General features: G+C 42.2%; 1 protein-coding gene across 6 annotated transcripts; it reads left to right on the top strand.

Annotated features, from left to right (window-relative positions):
• Window positions 1-608: 608 nt before the first annotated feature.
• DTD2 (D-aminoacyl-tRNA deacylase 2) lies at window positions 609-11,663 on the top strand (the record flags this gene model as incomplete). Of its 6 annotated transcripts, none has more annotated exons than XM_084287143.1 (5): window positions 728-775; window positions 5,913-6,037; window positions 6,189-6,267; window positions 9,296-9,365; window positions 11,338-11,663. In XM_084287143.1, exons 3-5 carry the CDS (start codon window positions 6,238-6,240, stop codon window positions 11,661-11,663), a joined length of 426 nt encoding a protein of 141 aa, XP_084143269.1. In that variant the 5' UTR covers window positions 728-775; window positions 5,913-6,037; window positions 6,189-6,237. The 6 variants fall into 6 exon arrangements, with proteins under 6 accessions (XP_084143267.1, XP_084143268.1, XP_084143272.1 ...); XM_084287145.1 differs by having other exon boundaries at window positions 734-775; window positions 5,959-6,037; XM_084287146.1 differs by lacking the exon at window positions 6,189-6,267 and having other exon boundaries at window positions 660-775; window positions 5,959-6,037.
• Window positions 11,664-22,175: the final 10,512 nt, after the last annotated feature.

Genomic DNA, 22,175 nt, shown 5'->3' on the forward strand with positions numbered 1-22,175 from the left:
TATAACTGTGTTTTTTTCTGTTTTCTCTGCTCTGAAACAGCATTGCTGAAAACCAGAGCTCCAACGTGGGACCTCGATCAACTCAAATAAACACTACTTGTTTTTGAAGGAGTGACAAGCAGTATTTAGACCGGTAATCCATGGTCTTTCGTTCTCATGTGGAAACTACATAGCATGCTAGTCTTACCCCAAGCACGCCATGCCACGTTCCCCCACAAGATAAGCAGATTTTTTTTATTTCTCATCCACTCAAACAAAACAAAACAACACGCAGCTTCCTGCGAGCTGTAGGGCACTGTTAGGCACGAGCCGCAATACTTGGTTCTGAAGCTGTACCCTTGCGCCCCCGCTACCTGTCCCCTCTTTAGAGAGCGCTGACAACCCACAAGCCCCACTTTCCCTTTTGCAAAGGGCAGAGCACTCACTGACCCTCTCCGCAATTTTTAGCAATGCCCACGCTGCTTCCTCGCGTGTACACGAACGAGCAGCCCGAGGAGCCGCGACCCGAGCGCCGCGGGGCGGCGGGCGGCAGCCGCCCCTCGCCCTGCGGCAGGGCCCAGGCGTCGCTCACCCGGAAAAGAAACGGAGCCGCCGCTGCCAGGGCCCGCCGCCGCCCGGCCCCGGCTCCTCGCCCGGCCCCCGGGCCGCCCCCGCCCTCCCGCGGCGCTCCGCCGCCGGACGCCTCTCGCCGGGGGACGCCGGGCCCGAGATGGCGGCTGCGCGGCCGGTGCTGGCCCGAGCCGTGCTGCAGCAGTGCCTGTCCGCTCGGCTGCAGGTGCGGCCGCCCGAGAACGGCTCCGAGGCCGAGTGGGTGGAGGTAATGGGCTCGCAGGGCTCAGGGCTCGGCCCTTCTTCCCCCGGCCGCCGGCCGGCAGGGCGAGAGGGTGAGGCCGGCTGTGGAGGGGGCGCTCCAGGCGCAGGGCAGCTCTCGGTGCCGCTTCTCCTCGCCAGCCGCGGTCAGTCAGATGTGCAATCCCCGTGGTAACTGCCCTGCAGCCTCACGAGGCTGGCTTTCTGTCTTCGTCTTCAAAACCTGTGGGCTGTTTCTGCGGAAATTCATCCCTCAGAGAGGTTCTGGGGTGTAAGCGAGCCCTGGGCGACACGTGGCCCTACGGCACCCCTACGGGAGCTCCCTGGCCCAAGGAGGGAGGAAGGCAGCGAGGCGATCGGCTCCGGGGCAGACGCGTTCTGCAGCGGAGCGGGGCATCGGACAGGCAGGGCTAATTCTTCCGGCACCGAGACCACTCGAGGGAGCCGCCAGGACCCGGCAGCCCTCGCGTGGGAGGTGAACGAGGCGTGAACGAGGCGAGAACGAGGCGTAGGCGGAGCCAGCAGCGCCCCCTCCCCGGTCGGTCATGAACTGCCCCTAGGGAGCGCGAGACACCAGGGGCGAGGAGACCAGGACGGGCAAACGGGGCGTGGCCAGTCTGAAGGGCGTGGTGCGGCAAACAGGGTGTGGTGCGGCAGTTAGCAAATGGCATGGCAAGTCAGAAGGGCGTGGCGCGTCAGAAGGGCGTAGTGCGGCAGGTAGCAAACGGAGAGGTAAGGCCGTTAGCAAAGGGTGTGGTGCATCAGAAGGGCGTGGCGTGGCCATTAGCAAACAGGGCGTGACCTGTCAGAAGGGCATTGCATGGCAGTTAGAAAACAGGGCGTGGCGCGTCAGAAGTTAGGTGCGTGTGTTGATCTGCTTGAGGGTAGGAAAGCTCTGCAGGAGGATCTGGATAGGCTGCACCGATGGGCTGAGGTCAACTGCATGAAGTTCAACAAGGCCAAGTGCCAGGTCCTGCACCTGGGGTGCAATAACCCCAAGCAGAGCTACAGGCTGGGAGATGAGTGGTTGGAAAGCTGCCAGGCAGAGAAGGACCTGGGAGTGATGGTGGATAGTCGGCTGAATATGAGCCAGCAGTGTGCTCAGGTGGCCAAGAAGGCCAACGGCATCCTGGCTTGTATCAGGAACAGCGTGACCAGCAGGGCTAGGGAGGTGATCGTCCCCCTGTACTCAGCTCTGGTGAGGCCGCACCTCGAGTACTGTGTTCAGTTTTGGGCCCCTCGCTACAAGAAGGACATCGAGGTGCTTGAGCGGGTGCAGAGAAGGGCGACGAAGCTGGTGAGGGGCCTGGAGAACGAGTCCTACGAGGAGCAGCTGAGGGAGCTGGGCTTGTTCAGCCTGGAGAAGAGGAGGCTCAGGGGCGACCTTATCACTCTCTATAGGTACCTCAAGGGAGGCTGTAGCAAGGTGGGGGTTGGTCTGTTCTCCCACGTGCCTGGTGACAGGACAAGGGGGAATGGGCTAAAGTTGCACCAGGGGAGTTTTAGGTTAGATGTTAGGAAGAACTTCTTTACCGAAAGGGTCGTTAGGCATTGGAATGGGCTGCCCAGGGAAGTGGTGGAGTCACCATCCCTGGAAGTCTTTAAAAGACGTTTAGATGTAGAGCTTAGGGATATGGTTTAGTGGGGACTGTTTGTGTTAGGTCAGAGGTTGGACTCGATGATCTTGAGGTCTCTTCCAACCTAGAAATTCTGTGATTCTGTGATTCTGTGGCATGGCAGATAGCAAACAGGGCGTGGCGTGTCAGAAGGCTGTGGTGCGGCAGTTAGAAAACAGGGCGTGGCCCATCAGAAGGGTGTGGCACCGCAGTTAGCAAACAGGGTGTCACGCGTCAGAAGAGCGTGGCGCTTCCGTTAGCAAACAGGGCGTGGCACATAAGAATGGCATGGCGCATCAGAAGTGTGTGGCGCGGCAGTTAGCAAACAGGGTGTGGCGCATCAGAAGGGCGTGGCATGGCAGATAGCAAACAGGGCGTGGCATGGCAGAAGGGTGTGGCACAGCAGTTAGCAAACAGGGTGGGGCCCATCAGAAGGGCGTGGTGCAGCAGACAGCAAACAGGGCGTGGCAGTTAGCAAACAGGGCGTGGCACATCAGAAGGGTGTGGCATGGCAGATAGCAAACGGCGTGGCGCGGCAGAAGGCATGGTGTGGCAGACAGCAAACAGGGTGTGGCGCGGCAGATAGCAAACAGCATGGCACGGCAGAAGGGCGTGGCACGGCAGTTAGAAAACAGGGTGTGGTGCATCAGAAGGGTGTGGCATGGCAGATAGCAAACAGGGTGTGGCCTGTCAGAAGGGCGTGGCATGGCCATTAGCAAACTGTGTGTGGCGTGGCCGTTAGCAAATGGTGTGGCACATCAGAAGGGTGTGGTGTGTCAGTTAGCAAACAGGGTGTGGCCCATCAGAAGGGCATGGCACAGCAGTTAGAAAACAGGGCATGGCCTGTCAAAAGGGTGTGGCATGGGAGTTAGCAAACAGGGTGTGGCACGTCAGAAGGGCGTGGTGTGGCAGACAACAAACAGGGCGTGGCGCAGCAGTTAGAAAACAGCATGGCGTATCAGAAGGGTGTGGCGTGACAGTTAGCAAACAGGGTTTGGCTCATCGGAAGGGTGTGGCGCGGCCGTTAGCGAACAGGGCGTGGCGCGTCAGAAGCTAACTGCGCGTCAGAAGCTAACTGTTTGCTAACTGCCAATCTAGACAATTCTGTGATTCTGTGAAAACTAGCGGGTTTTCTAGGGGGAAACCATTCAACCATTTAGCCTTTATGGTTTTCTAGAATAGGGGGGGGAATGCTTACTAGTTGCTGTCATAGGCAAAACGGATTTAGCTTGGTAATTTGATAATTATCAAGTACTTACTTAGTAGTTTGGGTATTGGAAGGAGAAAAAGATGAACATCTAGACACACGGGAGGACATCCCTCTGTGTTTTGCAGGCTAAATTTGACTTCACACACCTCACCCAGTCTCCGCTGCTGGGTCTTCTCCTACCCACGTGTTGTCAGCACAGGTTATTCTCAGTCCCTTCACAAGGGGCGAGGCAGCATGGGCTGACAGCATGGCGAGACAGTTTCTCATACTGCTCCATCACGGAGCACCTCCTACTCCTGTGTTGTTTGTGTTCCCTCGCTGGCATTTTCTGCCCTTTCTTAAATACACTCTCACAGAGGTGGGCTCAGGTGTGTCCTGCAGTGGGTCTGCTATGGAGCTGACTGTTTCTGGCCCATGACCTCCTCCTACAGCAAGGTGCCTGGTGGCTTTTCAGTGCCACTGTCTTCTCTGCAGCAGTGGTCGTTCCTCAAACCTCTCTCTTCTCCCTTCACCACCCAGGCCAAGAAAAATCAGGCAAAAAAAAAAAAAAGAAAAGAAAAAGGCTTAATTTTAACAATAGGATAACGGAAGATTTTGGGGGTGTGTATCTCTTTTCAGAGAGATGTCTATATTTTTGTTTATTTCAGGCAAAAAGTGGTTTTTAAATTCATAATATGAGTAGTTTTATGAAATAAATAGTGCATCAGTATAATTTTGATAGCAAAATAGCTTTTGCAACAAAAGATCTAAAACTGCCTCTGAGTTTGTACCTCATTAATTGTGTGGTACTGTGAAGAAAGGCCAGGTAGAGCAATGTGACTGCAGTAGCAGTTGTTTGGATTTTTATTTTAATTTTTCCAGACCGGTAACCAAAAATGAAGCTCACGGGAAACACTGTAGTTTTCCCCTTTTCTTCCCATGGTCATATGTTGGGGAAGGTAGGTAGGCCTCTAGACTCCTAGGGCTAGGCAGCATACGGAGTGGCCAGGCTATTTACCAAAGCATGAAGGCTGGCACTGGGCGTGTGTCCTGCTGTTGTCGCTGTTTATGCATTACCTACACTAGAATAAATTATTTATATAGGTCTCAATCATTTAGCCTTTCTGTTTTTTTAGTTTGGTCTTTTGTCTTTCTTAAAGACTACTACAACAGAAGAGGCTAAATGTAGCAATTCATAAATATCTTTTTTAAGGTAAAGATTGTAGTATGTTTAAAGGGCATATGAGTTCATTCAACAAACCTGAAGAGAGTTGAAATACAAAATTTCTGTCCTTAGGGCTTTCCACTGTATGACTTGCACATAGTTCTTGAAACGTTTCTCTCCTGGTTCAGAAGAGGATGATGGATCTTTGACCTACTTTGTACAGTCCGGTCTGGAAAGCCAGAACTTTTGCTTGAAGAAAATATGTGTCATCTCACAAATGCCGTGTTTGGTTGAAGGCCTTATTAGCCTCTCAGTTTAAGGAATATAGTGAAGATTGCTCAGCACAGCGTAAATTAACTTTAGAAATACCCTATTTCTTGTTTGCTAATCTTGGAAATAATTGTAGATCTTGTAGGTAAAAGCAGAAAAGTCATTGTGCTTGTTGTCTTTCCAGCTGTCCAAATAGAGGCATGTGTTTTGTTGTTTTTTTATATATCATGAATAAAACTGTTACGAGGCAGTAATTTAGCAGCATAATTTAAACAGATTTATGCTGTTTATATCTCCTACTTGAAGTTTTAAATGTCTTAACCAAAATCATTGGGAAAGTAATAGAGTTGAAAAAAGTAACCACACTGAAGGAATGTGCATGAGATTTGGCCAGCGTGAGCTGCAGGTATTTTTTAGACATGAAATGTAATAATATTTGTCATTGGTACTTATGAATCTTTCCCAGCTTTTAAAGAGAATATATGTGCACAAGTGCCAAAATAAAGAAATACGCACCTTGTAAACTATAATTTATGTAAACCAGTGTATGCTTAGTGACCTGTAACAACCTAAAAGTAGGTCCTGACCTTGAGAAACTTCTCATGTACTATAAATAGCACATTAGGTAGGTGGCTTTGAATAACTTCTGAGCTTTAAAAGACCCCTGCAGGTAATTTAGGAACTTTAGAGTGAATGTTCTTTATCTGGAAGAAGGCTAGGTGTGTACATTATATCTGTATTGCTCTTCATTATATTTTCATGATTGTATTTTTCTGACCTGCTGATGATTACCAGAGACAGGATGCCTTGTTTATGGAGAAATGTTGGTGAGATAGGATCTGTTAAATGTTTATGTATACAGAAAAATACTTTGGAGGAAAGAAAATGAACTCCCCTTCTAAACACAGGAGAAGAATGAGATGAGATTTGGAGCATTCCACAACTGTGGGAGAAAAGAAATGTAAAATGAATATTCAGCTAAAGAGTGTAAGTACCTACACTTACTGCAATGAAACCCATCCCGCCCTTATCTTATTTCCCTGATTTGTCTTCCGGTTAAGATACCAAACGGTGCAAAATACCAGGTGCAGGTTGTTCTGCAGCCCGTGGTAGATTATGCAATCTCTCTTTGATGCAGCAGAATGGATGAAATGTGAATAAAGCTTCTCGACAGATAGCAACTCAAAATGAAACGGAAATGTCAAAGAATAATTCACGTAAGTTAGTTTTGCAAACTGGCTTTCTGTGGATTGCAAAGCACCTCTGTTTTCATTATCAATTCCGTTACATTTTGCTGAAAAGCACGTTGAGATGACATTTTGCAGAATATATTTATGTTTTGCTAATGAAATCTTGCAAAACACAGGTGAATGTTGCAAAAAACAGGAGGGCGGGGGGAGGCCTTAGTTACTTGTTGATCCTGCCAAAGAGCTAAAAAGGACGTTTGGAAGCTGCTGAGGTTGCTGAGGCTGGATGGATGGCTGTAGGGGCTGGGTACTTCAGCCCTTCCTGAGGCAGGTTGCCTGGTCTGATGATTACTTGGGACAGTTGTATCGTAAATGCCTATGCTGCAGAGTCACTTGCTTGGCTGGTTTATTTATGTAGGCATTTTACTGATAACAGCAAATCCACACAGCACAATTTCCCTGCCCAACTGCCTGCCTGTCACTATGTAAGTTCTTTGTAGTGGTTGTTTGCTTATCAGCATGTTGTATTTGTAACCTTGTAATTTGTGTTTTGCTTGACTTTAACGGAGTTAAATATAGCTTTGAAGAGCTGTCAGCTAGGCTTCATTAGGGAACAGCATTGTTACCTTCAGCATTGGCAATGGTTTTGCATTGGTTCAGAAGCTTTACCTGTACTTGTTCCTTAACTGGCGACATGTCTTAGATGTCTTAGGACATCTGAACCATTGGTGTAAGATCTGAGGACTGACATGCATTAATGTTAGGTTAGCTCTTGAAATTGCATGCAGTTTTACATCTACTCAGTTAAGTAAAATTAAATAATTTTATATATATATATAACAGGAAGTTGAAATGCAGTTGAACGTGTTGAAAATAATGTTCAACCACAGTTTACAATCACAGTTTAAACCATAAATTTCAACTGTAACATGGTTGCAAAGTGTTCTAGAAATCATAAACATGCAATAGAAATACAATCTCGTGTCTAATTGCTGTGAGACACTGAAACCAATGTGTCTCATTTTGTGATAAAAAGTATATTCAAAATCAGGCAGCAAATCATGAGAGAGGATGAAAAGTAATTAATGTTTCTAGCTATCTGGCCATAGGACTTCTAAATGTCACTTTATTTACCTTTTTGTCTTTTTAAATGAGCTTCTTGCAGAATATTGTTACTTCCATATGTGAAACTGAACAGAAACTATCACAAATCTCAGAAATAGAATAATCTGTGAGGTGTGCAGTGTAGCTTAGTCACTTATTTCTAATTCAGTGGTAAGATATATGTAATGTAAATGTATTTTACCTACTTCATAAAGAATTTTTTATTAGTAGGTATGTGTGCATTATTATTCTTTATTAATATCTTGATGGTAGTCTGTTTCTGGAACTAATATTTAGCTAAACATATAAGACTATCTAACCTTTGGCAGCCTGTATTTCTCTCCTTAAGAGAGAGTTTGAAATGCCATTTGAGGTTCAGGCCATCAAATTTCTTACAGTGTTTATGAAATATGGCAATCATTTGGGAATGGAAAGCTGTATAATATTCTGCAGTAGTCGAAATGAGTTTTGAAAGGAGCCATTTATAGCTTTCGAGAGAATCTCTGTGTGTGACATTTCAGCTACAAAGAATATTCTCTTTTTCCAGAAGTTAGCAACTAGAAAAATAGTTAAGAAGGCATAGCTCTCATCAGTCATTGCCTTGAGCATTTTGTTCAATCTCCACACGAACAAAAGGATAAACTTCATGTGTATAGTTTTCCTTACCAAAAACCTTTATCTTTCAAAGAAAAGAGAGTAAATAAAAAGGAAGAGAAAGTGTTGATTTTTCTTTTTCTTTTCTTTTTCTTTTTCATTTTTAAGAAACTCCTCATATTTCTTATATTTTTTGCTTTGATAACGTTGACAGTAATAAATTCTTCATGCCCCAATCTAGTTAGTATCTCTTAGTTAGTATTTCTTAGTTACTATAACCTGACATTTATTTTCCTTCTAATAGGAAGGTAAGGATACTTATTCTTGACACAGCAGTGGAGAGAGGGTTGGGTGGGTGGTTTGTTTTTTTTTTTTTTTGGATATTGTGTGGATGTGGATATTGTATGCCTTCTGTTTTTTTTTTTTTTTTTGCTTGTTTGTTTGTTTGTTTGTTTGTTTGTTTGTTTTTTCCCTAAGAGCTTAAACCTTTCACATATACTTGGTCATGACACAGCATTGCAGTTGGCTGCAGAGCCTATCATTTATCTTAATAAAGCACAGATTGGCACATGTATTCTTCGTGAATTAAACCAGGGAGTAAAAAAGCTACCAAGGAATTGTCTTACATTTTCTCCTCAGTACAGACCTAATTCCTTCCTCAAATAGCTAGTTCCTAAAACTGATCTCTTTGAATTCTAAAGATGTGGCATATCCTTTGTACAAATTAGGGGAAAGGTCCCATTTCATCAAAAAGATTTCACCCAAACTGATACATTATATTTTTGGTAACTTTATAATGTTCTGAACAGCTTCATAATTGTTGGTCATCATATTTAAATCAGTAATCATATTTAAATCTAATTAAAAGACTTTGTGTTTTGTCAGAATTATCCTGTACTGGATTAGTTTTAACATCAAAATATAATAGAGTTCAATGACAAATCCCATGGTATTTGTCATATTTCATATTTGGAAATAGAATTCATACGCAAAAATATTTTATCTGTATACTTAATAGATAAAAAGCTTAAATTATTTCCTGTTCTGTATTTAAATACTGTAATTTATGACCTTGTGTACAGTAATACTGTATATGCTAGATTCTAACTAAACTTGGCTTCACATGGAGCTAATGAATTGGCTTAATTGTGTGTAGCAGTGTTGTGCAGATAATCAGCATGCATTTCATAAGCTTCCATAAGCCTGTAAATTTGATGTCTGAAGCTACAGGAAGTAACTAAGACTGCTTTTGGGAACTTTGTTGTTATGTGGTCTTGTAATTTTTTGTACTGGATTTAATGATAAGCCTGTGTGGTGGGCAGTGAGAGATACTGATATATTTTTCTGTAATCTTTCATAGATCCAGAGAGGGCTTGTTATCTACATATGCTTCTTCAAAGGTGCTGATCAAGATCTTGTTCCAAAAATTGGTATGATACAACCTTTATAAATTCTTCTATTGCTTGAAAAAGAATTAAGTGATGGAGGCAGAGAAGGCAGCAACTGTTTAGACTAGAAGTCAAAAAGCCATCAAATAGCATCACTCCAAATCAATCAGCTGGCTGAAAGAACAGCTTGTTTGGTCATATTTCATTTGACAGTTGCCTGTATCTCTTTTTCTGTCTGCCTACTCATGATCAACCTGTTAGAAAATCAATTCATACAGAATGATAACAGAAAGTGCAACACCTACTGTTTTACATATTACATGTATCAGGCAACAGCTTCAGTCCAGGACAGAACTGAACTTAGAGAAGAATGTTTTCAAGTAATTCACGGCTTGATTTAAGAGGTATTTTAATTTTTATCTCAGGGTATGTGCAGGATATTTAAAAGTATGGCCAGTAGAGGGAGTTGGGTGGATAACTAAACTGTCCTTCCCATCTCATTTCAGAGATACTACATACCCTGTTAGTCTTTCAAGTGCAGTCTTCTGGTTCACAAGTGATAACGGCAATATCTGTATTCTTTCTGTCTTCTCTGCATGCACTTTAACGTTTACATTCAAGTGGAGATGATGCTGTGAATAAGGTCAAATGGTCATGATTTTTGTCTGCCTTCATTCAATGTAGTTTTGACTTGTTTTTTTGTTTTCAATTTTTTTTTTTTACTTTTATCTCATTTCTTCACCCTCTTTTCTTCCATCAGTAGCCCTGGATCACCTGGAGAATCCAGTGATGATGCATGTTCCACATAAAAATGTCCCTTTTTGTGGCTTGCTGTTAGTGGTAGTTTCACAAAAGGTCATGTAACAATAGTCTATTTCAAGCCACATGCTGGGAGCAGCAGAAAGATCTGGCAGTGTGCAAGCACAGGTGCTATTGAAAATGCTGAGAGCAGCTCTTGGTGTTCAAGGGCACAGTCTTTCTGTGATGCTAAACTAAGTTGAAACCTTTGACTGTATTTAAAGCAGCATGATATGAAAATTGATTTTGTGCTCGTGAGAGTTTCTTGTGGGTGATACTTGAGAATAATCACCTTTTCAGCTGTGTGGCAGCTGAAAGAGGCCAGAAAAAGAAAAGTTCTGTTTCCTATTAGGAGATTCATCTCCCACCATCCTCCTTAAGTGTCTGCTTATGGCATATTTTTTTCTTAGTATGTTTTGAAACTGTTTAAGTGAGTTTTTTGTTGTCATTTAGACTTTCATGAGATGACTAAACCTCACGGGTTTTAGAGTTGGAGGACACTTAGGTGGATTTATTTGATTTGTTGTAGAAACACTGGAAAATATGATGCTAGTAAATGCAACAAGTCTGTCTACAAGTTTGCACATTGCAGTTTATGGGTTAAATTGCATCTTTGACCTTCCTGCCTGCCTCCTGTCTCAAAAGACAAGCTGACAGCTGCAGGTCTCCAAGTGGAATGCTGAAGAGCGCTCACTCCACATGAGACCAAAATGCTGAGCCTGGGGCTTCAGCAGTATCAGTTAGGTGTTGGATCCTGCTGCAAACGACTCCATCCAGAATGAAAAGAAAGTCAGGACAGAAACACCTGCAGAGTGCACCGAAGATGGTCTTATCTCCTACCATGTATAGAGTTTTGTAAATGTTTCCTGACTACCACACAACTAATTTAGGGTCACTGGTTGGATCCCGGGCTCCTTTGGGGAGCTCCAACTATAAAAAACTATATGATTTCAGACAGTCAGCCATTGCCCCCTGAAATAACTCTTTAGATGTATTATATTCATATAAATGTCCTTTGTATTCTTCACAATACTCTGACAGCTGGTTAATAGTATTTTTCGATTGTTCATGTTTCTGTTCTCTTAGCTTCTTTTACTTCAATCATTTGTCCTATCTTTTGGTATCTTGATGAATCTTAAATCTTGTTTTATTGGTATATTAGGTCCAGGTTAATTTACTTTAGTTCCACTAATTTTTGTTTTATTTTTATTTGCAGTCAACACGCTGTTGAATGTTAAATTAAGTGAAAATGAAAGTGGAGAGTATGTATCTCTCCTTGACTTACCAGGCAACGTGCTCATCATACCACAGGCTACCCTGGGTGGTAAACTGAAGGGAAGAAAGATGCAGTACCATGCAAACATAGAAAAAGAAAAAGGGCTGGAACTTTATTCTCAATTTGTGACTTTATGTGAAAAGGAACTGGCTGCCAATGCCAAATGCATGGAGGCAGGTGTTCTCGTCAAGTATGGCACATATGGGAACAGACAGGTGTTAAAACTGGATACAAATGGACCTTACACTCATTTGGTTGAATTCTGAAAAAAATAAATGATATCCTGGATACAGTACTGGCTGTAACTGTTGTCTTTTTTTATTTCGAAGTATTAATGTAGTTAAATGGTTTGGGAGATACACTGTAAGAAGGACACTGACTCATCTGTGCTGATGTTACTAATCCCATTAAATAGAAGGATGCCTTAGACTGCTTTGCAATAACGAGCATGTGTTTTATCTATATACTCATCTGAAGTATTGTTAAAATAATAGTTAAGATTGATCCAATGAAAATGTCTCATTTGGAAGTTTTTTTTGCTTTTTTTTTTTTGGAAGAAATTTTACTAGTAAGGTCGTGCATACATTTGTTACTTCAAAATAACGACAAAATATTACTGTATTCGCTGTGGTAAAGTACACTTGAGGAAGTGAAGTTTATGGATTAAAAAGAAAGAATGCTGTAGCTGTAATTATTTGTTACCCAGTTTCCTGAGTCAGACACTTAATTATTGCCTTCCTGCTTTCCATCTATAAGAGAGAAATGCTTTCTAGTTCACAAAGATAGTGAAAGCACAAATTCACTGAATTTTTAGCTTTTCAGATAGTAGCTACTAAATATCAAAGGCTACCCCCTCCCATCCAGCACATGCAGAGGCAGGACTTTCAGGTAGCACTAGGACTAAACATAGGACTGAATAAGACAGCCTGTACAGACCTGGCAGTAAGAAAGAGTGAGGCACATGCAGAAACTAAAGTCAGGGCAGTACCACTGAATTGCTTTCTGAAAGTTTGTACTCTGAATGTCCTCAGATGTGCTTTTGAAGGGCTGCTTGCTATAACTTGTTCTGTGTCCTTGTTACCTTCATCTTGTTGTCTATTCAATTCTTTCATAAGAGAGCCTCAGGAAAAGGACTGGAATTTTAAAACGAAGACAAAAATAAAAATGTTACAGCGTATGCCGTCATCTCATTGTTCTTTCTGCCTGTGCTATTTCCTTTCACCTTTTTACATACTGAATCTGAGGCAGAGACAAGCTTGTATTTCTTATATACACTGTGCTAGCCCATTTGGGGTCCTAGTCCCAGCTGACCCCTTATGCAGTATTGTAATGAACATTATTAACAGATGGCATTAAGATAGCAATGGCAAATTCTGTGTCACAAGGCAGTGAGAACAAAATGGTTACATTAACATGTGGCAAGTTCAAAACTGATTCAAGTGCATTTAACCTGAGTTTCTCCTTTGCTGCTGCATCACATTTTTTTAAGTCAGTAATTTAAAAAGTTTCAAAGTGAAATCAGACATCTATATTGTTTACAGCAATTATCCAGAATTCCAATTTAAAAAATAACTTATTCTGGAAAAGATGTAAAACCTCATGCTTAGTGTGCATGCCTGTTTGTGCATCGTGGATCAGTATTTACAAATATTTTGGCCTTATCCTTATTTTTAATAAAACATAACTGAAGGTGTAATCTGCAAGCTCAAGCTATACTAAGAGAAGGACATTCTCTGAACAGATATAAAGCTCATAGTTTTGATACAAGAGTAATAGGATTTTTCGGATTAATGTGAGATGTACAGTTAGCAATTCCGAAATACTTGAGGATGTTCAGTTCCTGGTACTGGGTATTCTCACAGTTGAAAACATCTATTCACATAAATGGGCTGGAAATATTAGCTAGGTCCCAGATTACGTATTTATTCATTAATAATTAACACTTACGACAGACACAATACGAATTGTATTATAAATTCTTCTTAGAGGCATTTAAATAAGATTGTCCTGATATGAATAACTAATACAAATTCTTTATGATATTTGTTTGTTTGAGAGAACTGTTTTTATTCCTCTTTCTGTTGTGGGCCAAATCCTAAAAATTGCTGACTAACACCACTATTTACTTTACAGGAATTGCAGTTATTCGGTGTATCTCAATAACTGATCCTTTGAAGTATAATACAAAGCCTGCAGATATTTTTTTTATTGGCTCCAGAAAGGTCTTTGGCAGCCTGAAAATTCATTCTCTATATTTCAAGAGCAATTTCTAAGAGGGGTGAGCTTGCAAATGTTTAGTGAAAAACAGACTTCAGACCAAACTCCATCTTGGACTGATGTCTCATATAAAACACATGAAATTTGATGTGTATTTCAGTAGTTCTTAGGAGACAAGAGAAATCCTGAGTTTCTGTTAAAAGGTGGCGTCTTTATGTATTATCTGCCGGTTTCTGATTTAGTGTATCCATCTTGGGATACTGATTTCTGCCATCGTCTGCAACAACAATTGGCAGCTTGTTGAATGATGTGCCCTTTGTACTGCTTTATTTATATCTACTATTGATTCACGCTCCATTTACTGAAAGAAGCCGTTTCTGAACAAGATGGACCATACTGATGAAGAAATTGATTAAAATTATTTTTTCAAAGCCAAATGCTCATTACTTTCTGACATGAATATACACGTTAAACAGATGACATGGCACACTTCTTTAAACAGTCTTTATTCTATGACTAGGCAAAAGCTCAAATAACTATCCTGTTCTTCACTTGGAGAATATTTATTCTGTAAGATGTTTAACACTTCCTCAAAATAAGCCGTGAAAGGAGTAGTCGTTATGCTATTCTAGCGTGGCCTCCCAGTTCATCAGGAACTGTGCTGTCAGGTTTTTATGACCTTGTTTGCAGTGTGCACACCCAGATTGTGTGAGCTGAGCATGCATGGACTATGGACTGCTCTTATAAAACTAATGAGTTGAGGTTGCAGTAGTTCGTTTTTGAGTCAGCACTATTCCTGCTTCCTTCCTGTGCCCTTTGTGGAAATCCTTACCTCTACTGTTACACACAGTATGCAACGTAAAAATACTAGTCCAGAATTGCAAGGTAATAAACATCTGTATTTAGTAAAATTAAACAGACCCTTCATTTTCTTTGTATAATCTGAGAATCTTTAGCATTTTACCTGCTTTAAGCAAGTGTCCATGAATCTCTTCTCCTAGTATTAACTGACCAACTTTGCTCTAGAAAACAGAATGACTGTGGAGATGTCCATCCACACTTGAAAGCATAGTTTTTGAAAATCTCTGAATTTGGTGCAATAGCTAGCTTAATTTCCTGTTTCTGCAATCTGTGTGTTACTGGGGCCTCTATGAGACCATGTAGCCCAGTAATACAGTATTGCTATTGCTACTAACAGTCCATAAGCTTAGTCCTGATTTTACAGAACCTCTGGATGGAGGTTTATCACCCTTATTTTTCCTGAATTCGCTGATCTTGGAGCTTTGGTTTTACTTGATTTTGCTGTAACAATTTTTCTAATGACAGGAGACTATGGTTAATTTGTTTTACTTTGCTTCATATGGTAATAACCTCAGTTTTTATATAGCTATTAATAGCAAGCTATTCTGTGTAGAATTATATATTTATGACTCCAGCAAAATGTTAAATTGTAGAGTAATAAAGGCCTGTTAGGATAGCAGCGACCTTGAGAAGTGAAAACATCATCTGCAGTGTGGGGATGTACATGCATGGATGCTAAGATGGATGTGGCAAAGACTGGCACCAGAGATGCTAAGGCTATAAACAACTTGCCAAATGGCAATTAAAAAAATGCAGACCTGGAGCTGGACAAAACTAATTTAGGGGTACAGACAAGATCAGAACACGTATCTAACATAAATAAAATGCACTATATGTAGTTGCAAGCCAGTGAAGAAAAAGGAAGGTGTAAAACTGTGACAGGTACCCCCTGCTCTAGACACCTGGTAATAGGATTTGCATAACCAACGCCATTTCATAAGGCAAATAGCCATTATATGTAAGCAGACTGGTCACCTAATACCCCTGCTTCCTCCCCTTCTATTTTGGCATTGTGATAAGAGCAGTTGCCCACCAGTGTTGTCACCAGGATGTGATGACACCCGTTACAGAACAGAGAAGCATTACAGCACATGAGATGCTGCCTATAAAACCAAGAAGCTGCAAGTCTCAAGCGGGACTTGGACTGGAACTGCTGTGGGACTGCAAAACCTGTGATCCCCTGGTGGTCAGGGATGTCTCCAGCATCATCTGCTTCTTCTAAGAACTGAGTAAATGACTCGCATTATTTTAGCTGAATTCTGAGTCTAGATTATGACTACTGCATCGCGAGTTTATTAAGAATTTAACCCAATCTGCAGAGGGTCCATGTGATTAAAAAGTCAGGGTGGCTAAAAATTCTAGATAAGAAAGTTAAACTAATTACTAGAAATTCTTTGTAACAATAAGCTATGCTAATCGATAACAAATGTAAGTAACAATAAGCTATGCTGATTGCTACTTTTGTAATTATAAATTATAATTATAACCTCAACCCTGTGGCCAGGCTTCACTCTACTAAGGATCCCTAAAAGAACCTGACTGACCCATAATGTTGGATGGCCAAAACCTAATTTGAAAGCTTATAAAAACAAACCCAGGTTAATCCAAAAGAGGAAAAAGGAGAGAAAGAAGAAACCATAAACACCGAGTTCTCAGTCCTGTGGCACAACGCTCTGGATGCTCATGGTTCACTGCACACTCATCTCCTCCTGGAAGCCATCAGTCTTGAGAACCACACGAGTGGTGAAAGCATACGTGTAACACCAGGTAGATCCTAGGTAGCACGTGTATAACAATTTTAAGTGCATTGTTATTACTGAGACTATGTGACTGTATTGTGCATTTTCTTCTTAAACCAGAGCTGTCCACTGGTTCAATTACTGCCAGTGTGTGGCTTTGGGCAAAGCAATTTTCTGCTCCACTTTTTCCATCTATAAGACAGAGTGAAAACAAGGAAAAAATGTTTAAAAACACTGCTTTTTGCCTCTTACACTAAATGCAAAAAATCACCTCAGTTCCTGTTGTTGCACTGGAATGCAGCATGCACTCACATCTCTTCATTTTTGTTGGAGCTACACAGATTGGCCTTAGCCTCTGCCTTATAAATGTGTCCTGAGCTAACATCCACAGGAGTTCCTCAGTGAACTGTGTGGTATCACTACAAACAACTCTATACTGTTTCTAAAATAGAAACGACCTACCGAGCATGGAAATGCAAAAAAATGGTTTTCCTATCACACTGATCTAACTTATATATATGTATATGTTGTTCATATATATATGAAACATATATGTTTCTGTATGTCTTGTTATTGTGAATTTAAGATTGCTTTCTATTCACTTTAATTGTATTTGTTTGTGTAAGTGCTGCAGTATGTGCCCTATTACGTCAATATGTATTAAAATGCGAGTGCAGAACTCAGGCTATTTAGATGTACTCCATTAGAAAAGAGGTTGCAACATGGTTTCTAGATTAACAGTGAAAGCAAAAGGTCTTTGGGAGGTCTTAATAATCAGTTGGCAAACCGTGTTTGGATCCTATTAATGTGCAGCTAATTCTTGTCAGAACACTTTATCCAGCATTCTTCAGTATTTAAAATTTACATAAATAAATAAATATATTATTCATTTTTACCAATGAAGACTGATCTTTTATTCATGTGTTGAACTATTTGAGATTTATGTGCCATGGTTTTGATAGGACACATCTCCCTTCCTTATTTCACACTTCCATTTTGGTAGCAGTATCTTATATTTTCTAGGCCTGCATATTACTTTTATTTACATTTTAGGATTAAGAATAACACCAGGACTGTGTAATTGCTTGACAGGAATTCAGACCTTGTATTTTGTGATAGTACAAACAGTGACTATGCTGGGAACAAAAAGAAGTCTGGAAGTATTTAAGCATTAAATAAAACCATATATTATTTTAAATATTCAATCTTTAAAAATACAAGGATTCATAAGTAATGCTTTGTGAAAAAAAATCCAATACAGTTTGACTATGTACCTTCAGAAGACCTCTACTTTAGGGAAGTAAATGTTTCAATATGGGGATTTAAAGCACTTAAGTAGTTACTGTCTCAACTAAGAGAGCAATAACAGACAATCGTGGATACTAATGGCTACAGCAGTTCTAGAACTGTGCATGTTACAATGCTCAGAGGCACAGTAGTATTTTTATTCAGATTAAAGCCAAATGTTAATTGCCTGTTGCAGATGGTGTAACTGTTTGCAGGATCAAACCTTAATAGTCTGCTTCTGTACTTAAATAGGTACATTGTATAATTTCTTATTTCAAAAATAAAGTAAAAATATATGTATTATCTTATAATTACATTCTTTCCTGCAGACTTTAAAATGTAATGTAACTTGGTTTTGTTTGCTATGTAATTACATGGCAATGTTTCATCTGCTTTAAATTAGGCTCCTGGTCCAGTGATTGTTACTCACGCTTGCACAGTCCCACTGAATTCGAAGGAATACATTCTTTTCTGTCGCTGTAGTCACCCAGGATTATAAAGCTATAAGAAATAAAATATTTTGCTTAGAGGCATGTGTGACTGCATAGATTTTCTACTATGACTGAAATTTGTCTGGCAGAACTGATTCATGCTCTAAATCTTTCAACCCACTTTACCAAAATAGATTAACTAATGAGAAGACTAATCAGTTTTGTGCATTGCAATTATTTGCCAGTTGCTTATTTTATTAACTAATTTGCTATTGAAGCTCAGTCAGGACTAACGGAGAAAGGGAGAATTGAATTAATACATGGTGAATACATTTAATTATCCTATTTTTGCCTGTTTTAGAACAGAATATTACAAACGCATAACAATATATTATTTATTTATTTATTTTAATTTCAGGTTGAAAAGGGTAAAGATAAAAACAACATGCATTACTGCTGATGGAGATGCTAATTTGAATCAGTGCATGGTTAACACTGTTGTTGACCAATTTAGGGAGGAAAAATCATATTAAATAATCAAGGTTAGCTACAAAACCAACACATGGAGATTGTTATCCTCATAAAGTACTGCTGGCACAAAGCAGTCTTAAAGCTGCTGTATCCAGAGCTGATCTGGAAGGAGAACCCTGCATCACTGTTCCTCATTATTCCAACTGATTTGTGTCAGTTTGGCATTATAACAGCATTCCTTAGAGCTGATATCACACATATTGGGGTCTGGAAGAGATGATTCTTGGGAAGAACTGAGCAACATTATTTCTCACTGAGTGATGCTTTTTCTTGCCCTATGCTTATGTAACATTTAGCATTATGAGATGCTAGTCTTGAGCGAGTCTCTGCTTGTCACCGCAACAGAATAAATAATAGCAGAAATAGTAACAGCAATAATCTTCTAAAAATTATTCTAGATGGGTTCTTTTTTGTTTATGATCTACACATAATCAGCCCTTCACAAGCACTCCCAGATCCTTCTGTTACCTCAGGAACATCAGAGAGTACCTTTTGTTTTTCTGGAGTTTTCTGAATATGTCATAGCACCAACGGTCTTTGAATAGAAATTGTTTACTTGACCTTTCTCACAAGTGAAATGGCAGATCGCTTTATGTTGAGCAGCAGCAACTCATCTTCTCATCAAAATGAGGTTAACTGAGCAAATAACTCTTTTCTGGGGGTATATGTTATTTCCAATACTAGGGGTGAACACCTTTACACCAGCAGGAGTTTGTAGAGTTGATATCTGTGAAATATACTGTGGAAATAGTTTCCTACTTGAGGTATGAGACATTCGCATACTCTTCATTACCACATACATTGGCAGAAATTTATTGCAAAAGGTCGCTGCATCAGTGCTCCTGTTTCTTCACCACAGGCAATTCGGCAAAAATGAAACCAGTGTCCAAATACGGAAATGCAGGCTGGTGGCTGCAGCAGAATATAACCAGGAAGTTCTGTGAGAACACGTTTTGAAATACTCCTTAGTGGTACAATGTGCATGATTGGACGCACATGTTCATATAGGATTACACTGTATGGAAACTCTACTCCCTGAATCTATTTGAAGATGAACTTTTGAGCTTACGTAAGGGCTAGACACAATTTTGACTCCTACACTCATGTATCCCAGGCATTATGCCCTCCCCACAGTGGTTTGCACCACTTCAAAGAAGATAGCCCCAGAGAACCTAGTTTGTTGAAAGGAATCTTAGCTTTCCCTTCCTCAGTTTAACTAATGCTGTAGTGGGAGAATAATATGATAAAAGATCATCGCTAAGATTTGTTATCCAGCTGAAAAGTCTCTCATTACAGAAGGCATTATTTTCTTCATCAGCTTTGTAACAGCAGCTGAAGTTGTGGAATTAAAACCAGAAAATCTTATTACCACCAAACTAACTTGTTGGCAGCAGAAACTAGACCTCAGGTCTGTCTGCTGGTTTGCTCTACAAGGTCGCTAGTGGAATGCAATATATATATATATATATATATATATATATATAATGTATATATAGAAATAAATATCTTGACACTGCTGGGCATCAACTACAAAAAATATAATAAAATTATTATTTAACTAAAAATGGTTGAGATATGCCTTCCTTTTAGTATGACAGACTTCCAACTTTGAAGACAGAGTTCAGAAAAGAACATTCCCTAAACAGAAAAGTTCAGGTAACCAGTGAACTCACTTATGAAAATTTTCAAGGGTGAAGGTAATTCCCTATGATATAGCAGCGTCCTTCAGTTGGCATAGCTGCTCAGTAGAGCACAACAGGGGAGAAACCCACAAGTCTGTCTCACCTCCTCAGTAAGATGCAGAATGACTCGGTGACTTGGGATCTGCTCTTGATCTGGGTTCAGATGTATATTGGTGAAACCCGAGTGTAATTGTGACTTTCGCATGTGTTAGGCCTGATAAATGATCAAGTCTATAAACTGCATGTCATTACTGTGCTGGTGTAGTGCGAAGGGGCCCCAGCCCTCGCCATGAAGCCAGCATCAACAGCGCGACAGATGCTGACCAGAACCAGCTGTAAATCTCAATAGGACCAACAGATCCCCACAGCTCTGTGAGGCAGCTATCCTCAATCAATAAACACGGCAATAAAATCGCCACTGCCTGTTCAGGGGTGAGGATGATGCTATCTTTATCCCCTCCACATCGCCTCGGTCGGGGCCCGGCCGCTTTACCTCAGGGACCCGGGCTCCTCCCGCCCTCTCTGCCGGGCCCCGGAGCTCGATGGCTCCGGCCCCGATTGCGCCGCCCTGCGAGGCGGCGGCGGCGGCACCTCCCTCCCGCCGGCACCGGCCGCCCCCCTCCGCCCTCCCTCGGCGGGCGGAGCCGAGCCGAGCCCCGCGGGCAGCCCGCGGGAGGCAGGCGGCGGGCCCTGCGCCCAGGTACCGGCAGCGGGGCCGCGGGGCGAGCCTTCACCGCCGGGGGCTGCGGGAGGGAGAAGCGGGGCGGTGGCGGGGCGGGCCGGGCACAAACGCCGAGGGGGCGGCGGGGGCTGGGGCTGGCCGAGGCCTGCCGGTGGGAAGCTCCCCTGCAGCCTGCCGCCGGTGGGAGGCCGCCCCCGGCTGCGAGGGAGGAAGAGGAGGAGGAGGAGGAAGGCTGTCAGCCTCTGGGGTCTGGGCTGGGGGGGCCGCCGCGTCGCTGCAGCTCCGGCCGGGGTTGCGAGGAGGGGCCGAGGAGGTGAGGCTGCGGGTGCGCGGGGCGGCCCTGAGGGGCTGGGCGCTGCCCCGCGGAGAGCTGCAGGGCTCGAGGGGCTGCCTCGCTCTGCTAAAAATGATTTTAATCGAGAGCGGGTTGGGAGTAGGGCAGCGGGGTTGGAAGCTGGGCGGAATGCGGTTGCTGGCGTTTTGGGGTCTTTGGCTGTCCAGGTGGGACAACCAGCGTGTCTGCACAGCATAGCCGGCAGATAAACGCGTGTGGAGAAGTGAAACCTGTACAGGTGCACGAGTGTGGCAGTGAGGAACGAGGGAAAGAGAAACCGGCACCTTACCTTTATTTGAAGCAAGGGTAAGGCTTACTGACATAGCTGCGTGGGGAATGAGAGAGGAGGGGGCAAAAAGATGAGTTCAGCTCGGTGCTTCTAGACACGAGCTTTGATGTTTTTAGGAGTTCTAAGTCACTGTTTGTAATGTGTATTTATATAATTATATATAAGTTTGGGTTAATATTTATGAGGTTCAATGCTTGTAGCTGTCACTGTAAATTCCATCGAGCTTTTATTTTAATCTTACGTGCCAGCGATATTGTTTCCATCCTCAGTAGTAGTCGGGCTGCCTCGTGTGTGTTGGTGTCGTGCTGCATGGTGTGATTTGGGGGGGCAGAGAGTATTCTGAACTCAGGTGTGAAATAACAGTTGAGACGCGGATGACAGTATTTCTGCTTGTGTACTGAAGGAAGCTTTTTGCTTTTTTCTTCTTTCCTTTTCCTGATGGTTTGACACAATGAAGGGAGGGGGGGAGGAGGGCAGTTTAATGTTACAATGAGTCTAGTGAGAAACTGAAAACTGTCCTTGATTCTTGAACACAGGGTTGGTGATATTGCCAGTATAATACCGGAGTTATTGATTGGCTTTGTATCCCAGACTGTAAAAAACTTCATTGGTCAATGCAGGATATCATCTCTTATAAAATGAGGAACTTCCTGATGAAGCAGCAGGTTAGAAACACCTTCTCACAATGATACTTTCAGGCTGTGGCATGTTTGTGCTATTTAGTT

The sequence above is a fragment of the Netta rufina genome, assembly GCF_964035555.1.
Source record: "Netta rufina genome assembly, chromosome: 5".
NCBI lineage: Eukaryota > Metazoa > Chordata > Aves > Anseriformes > Anatidae > Netta > Netta rufina.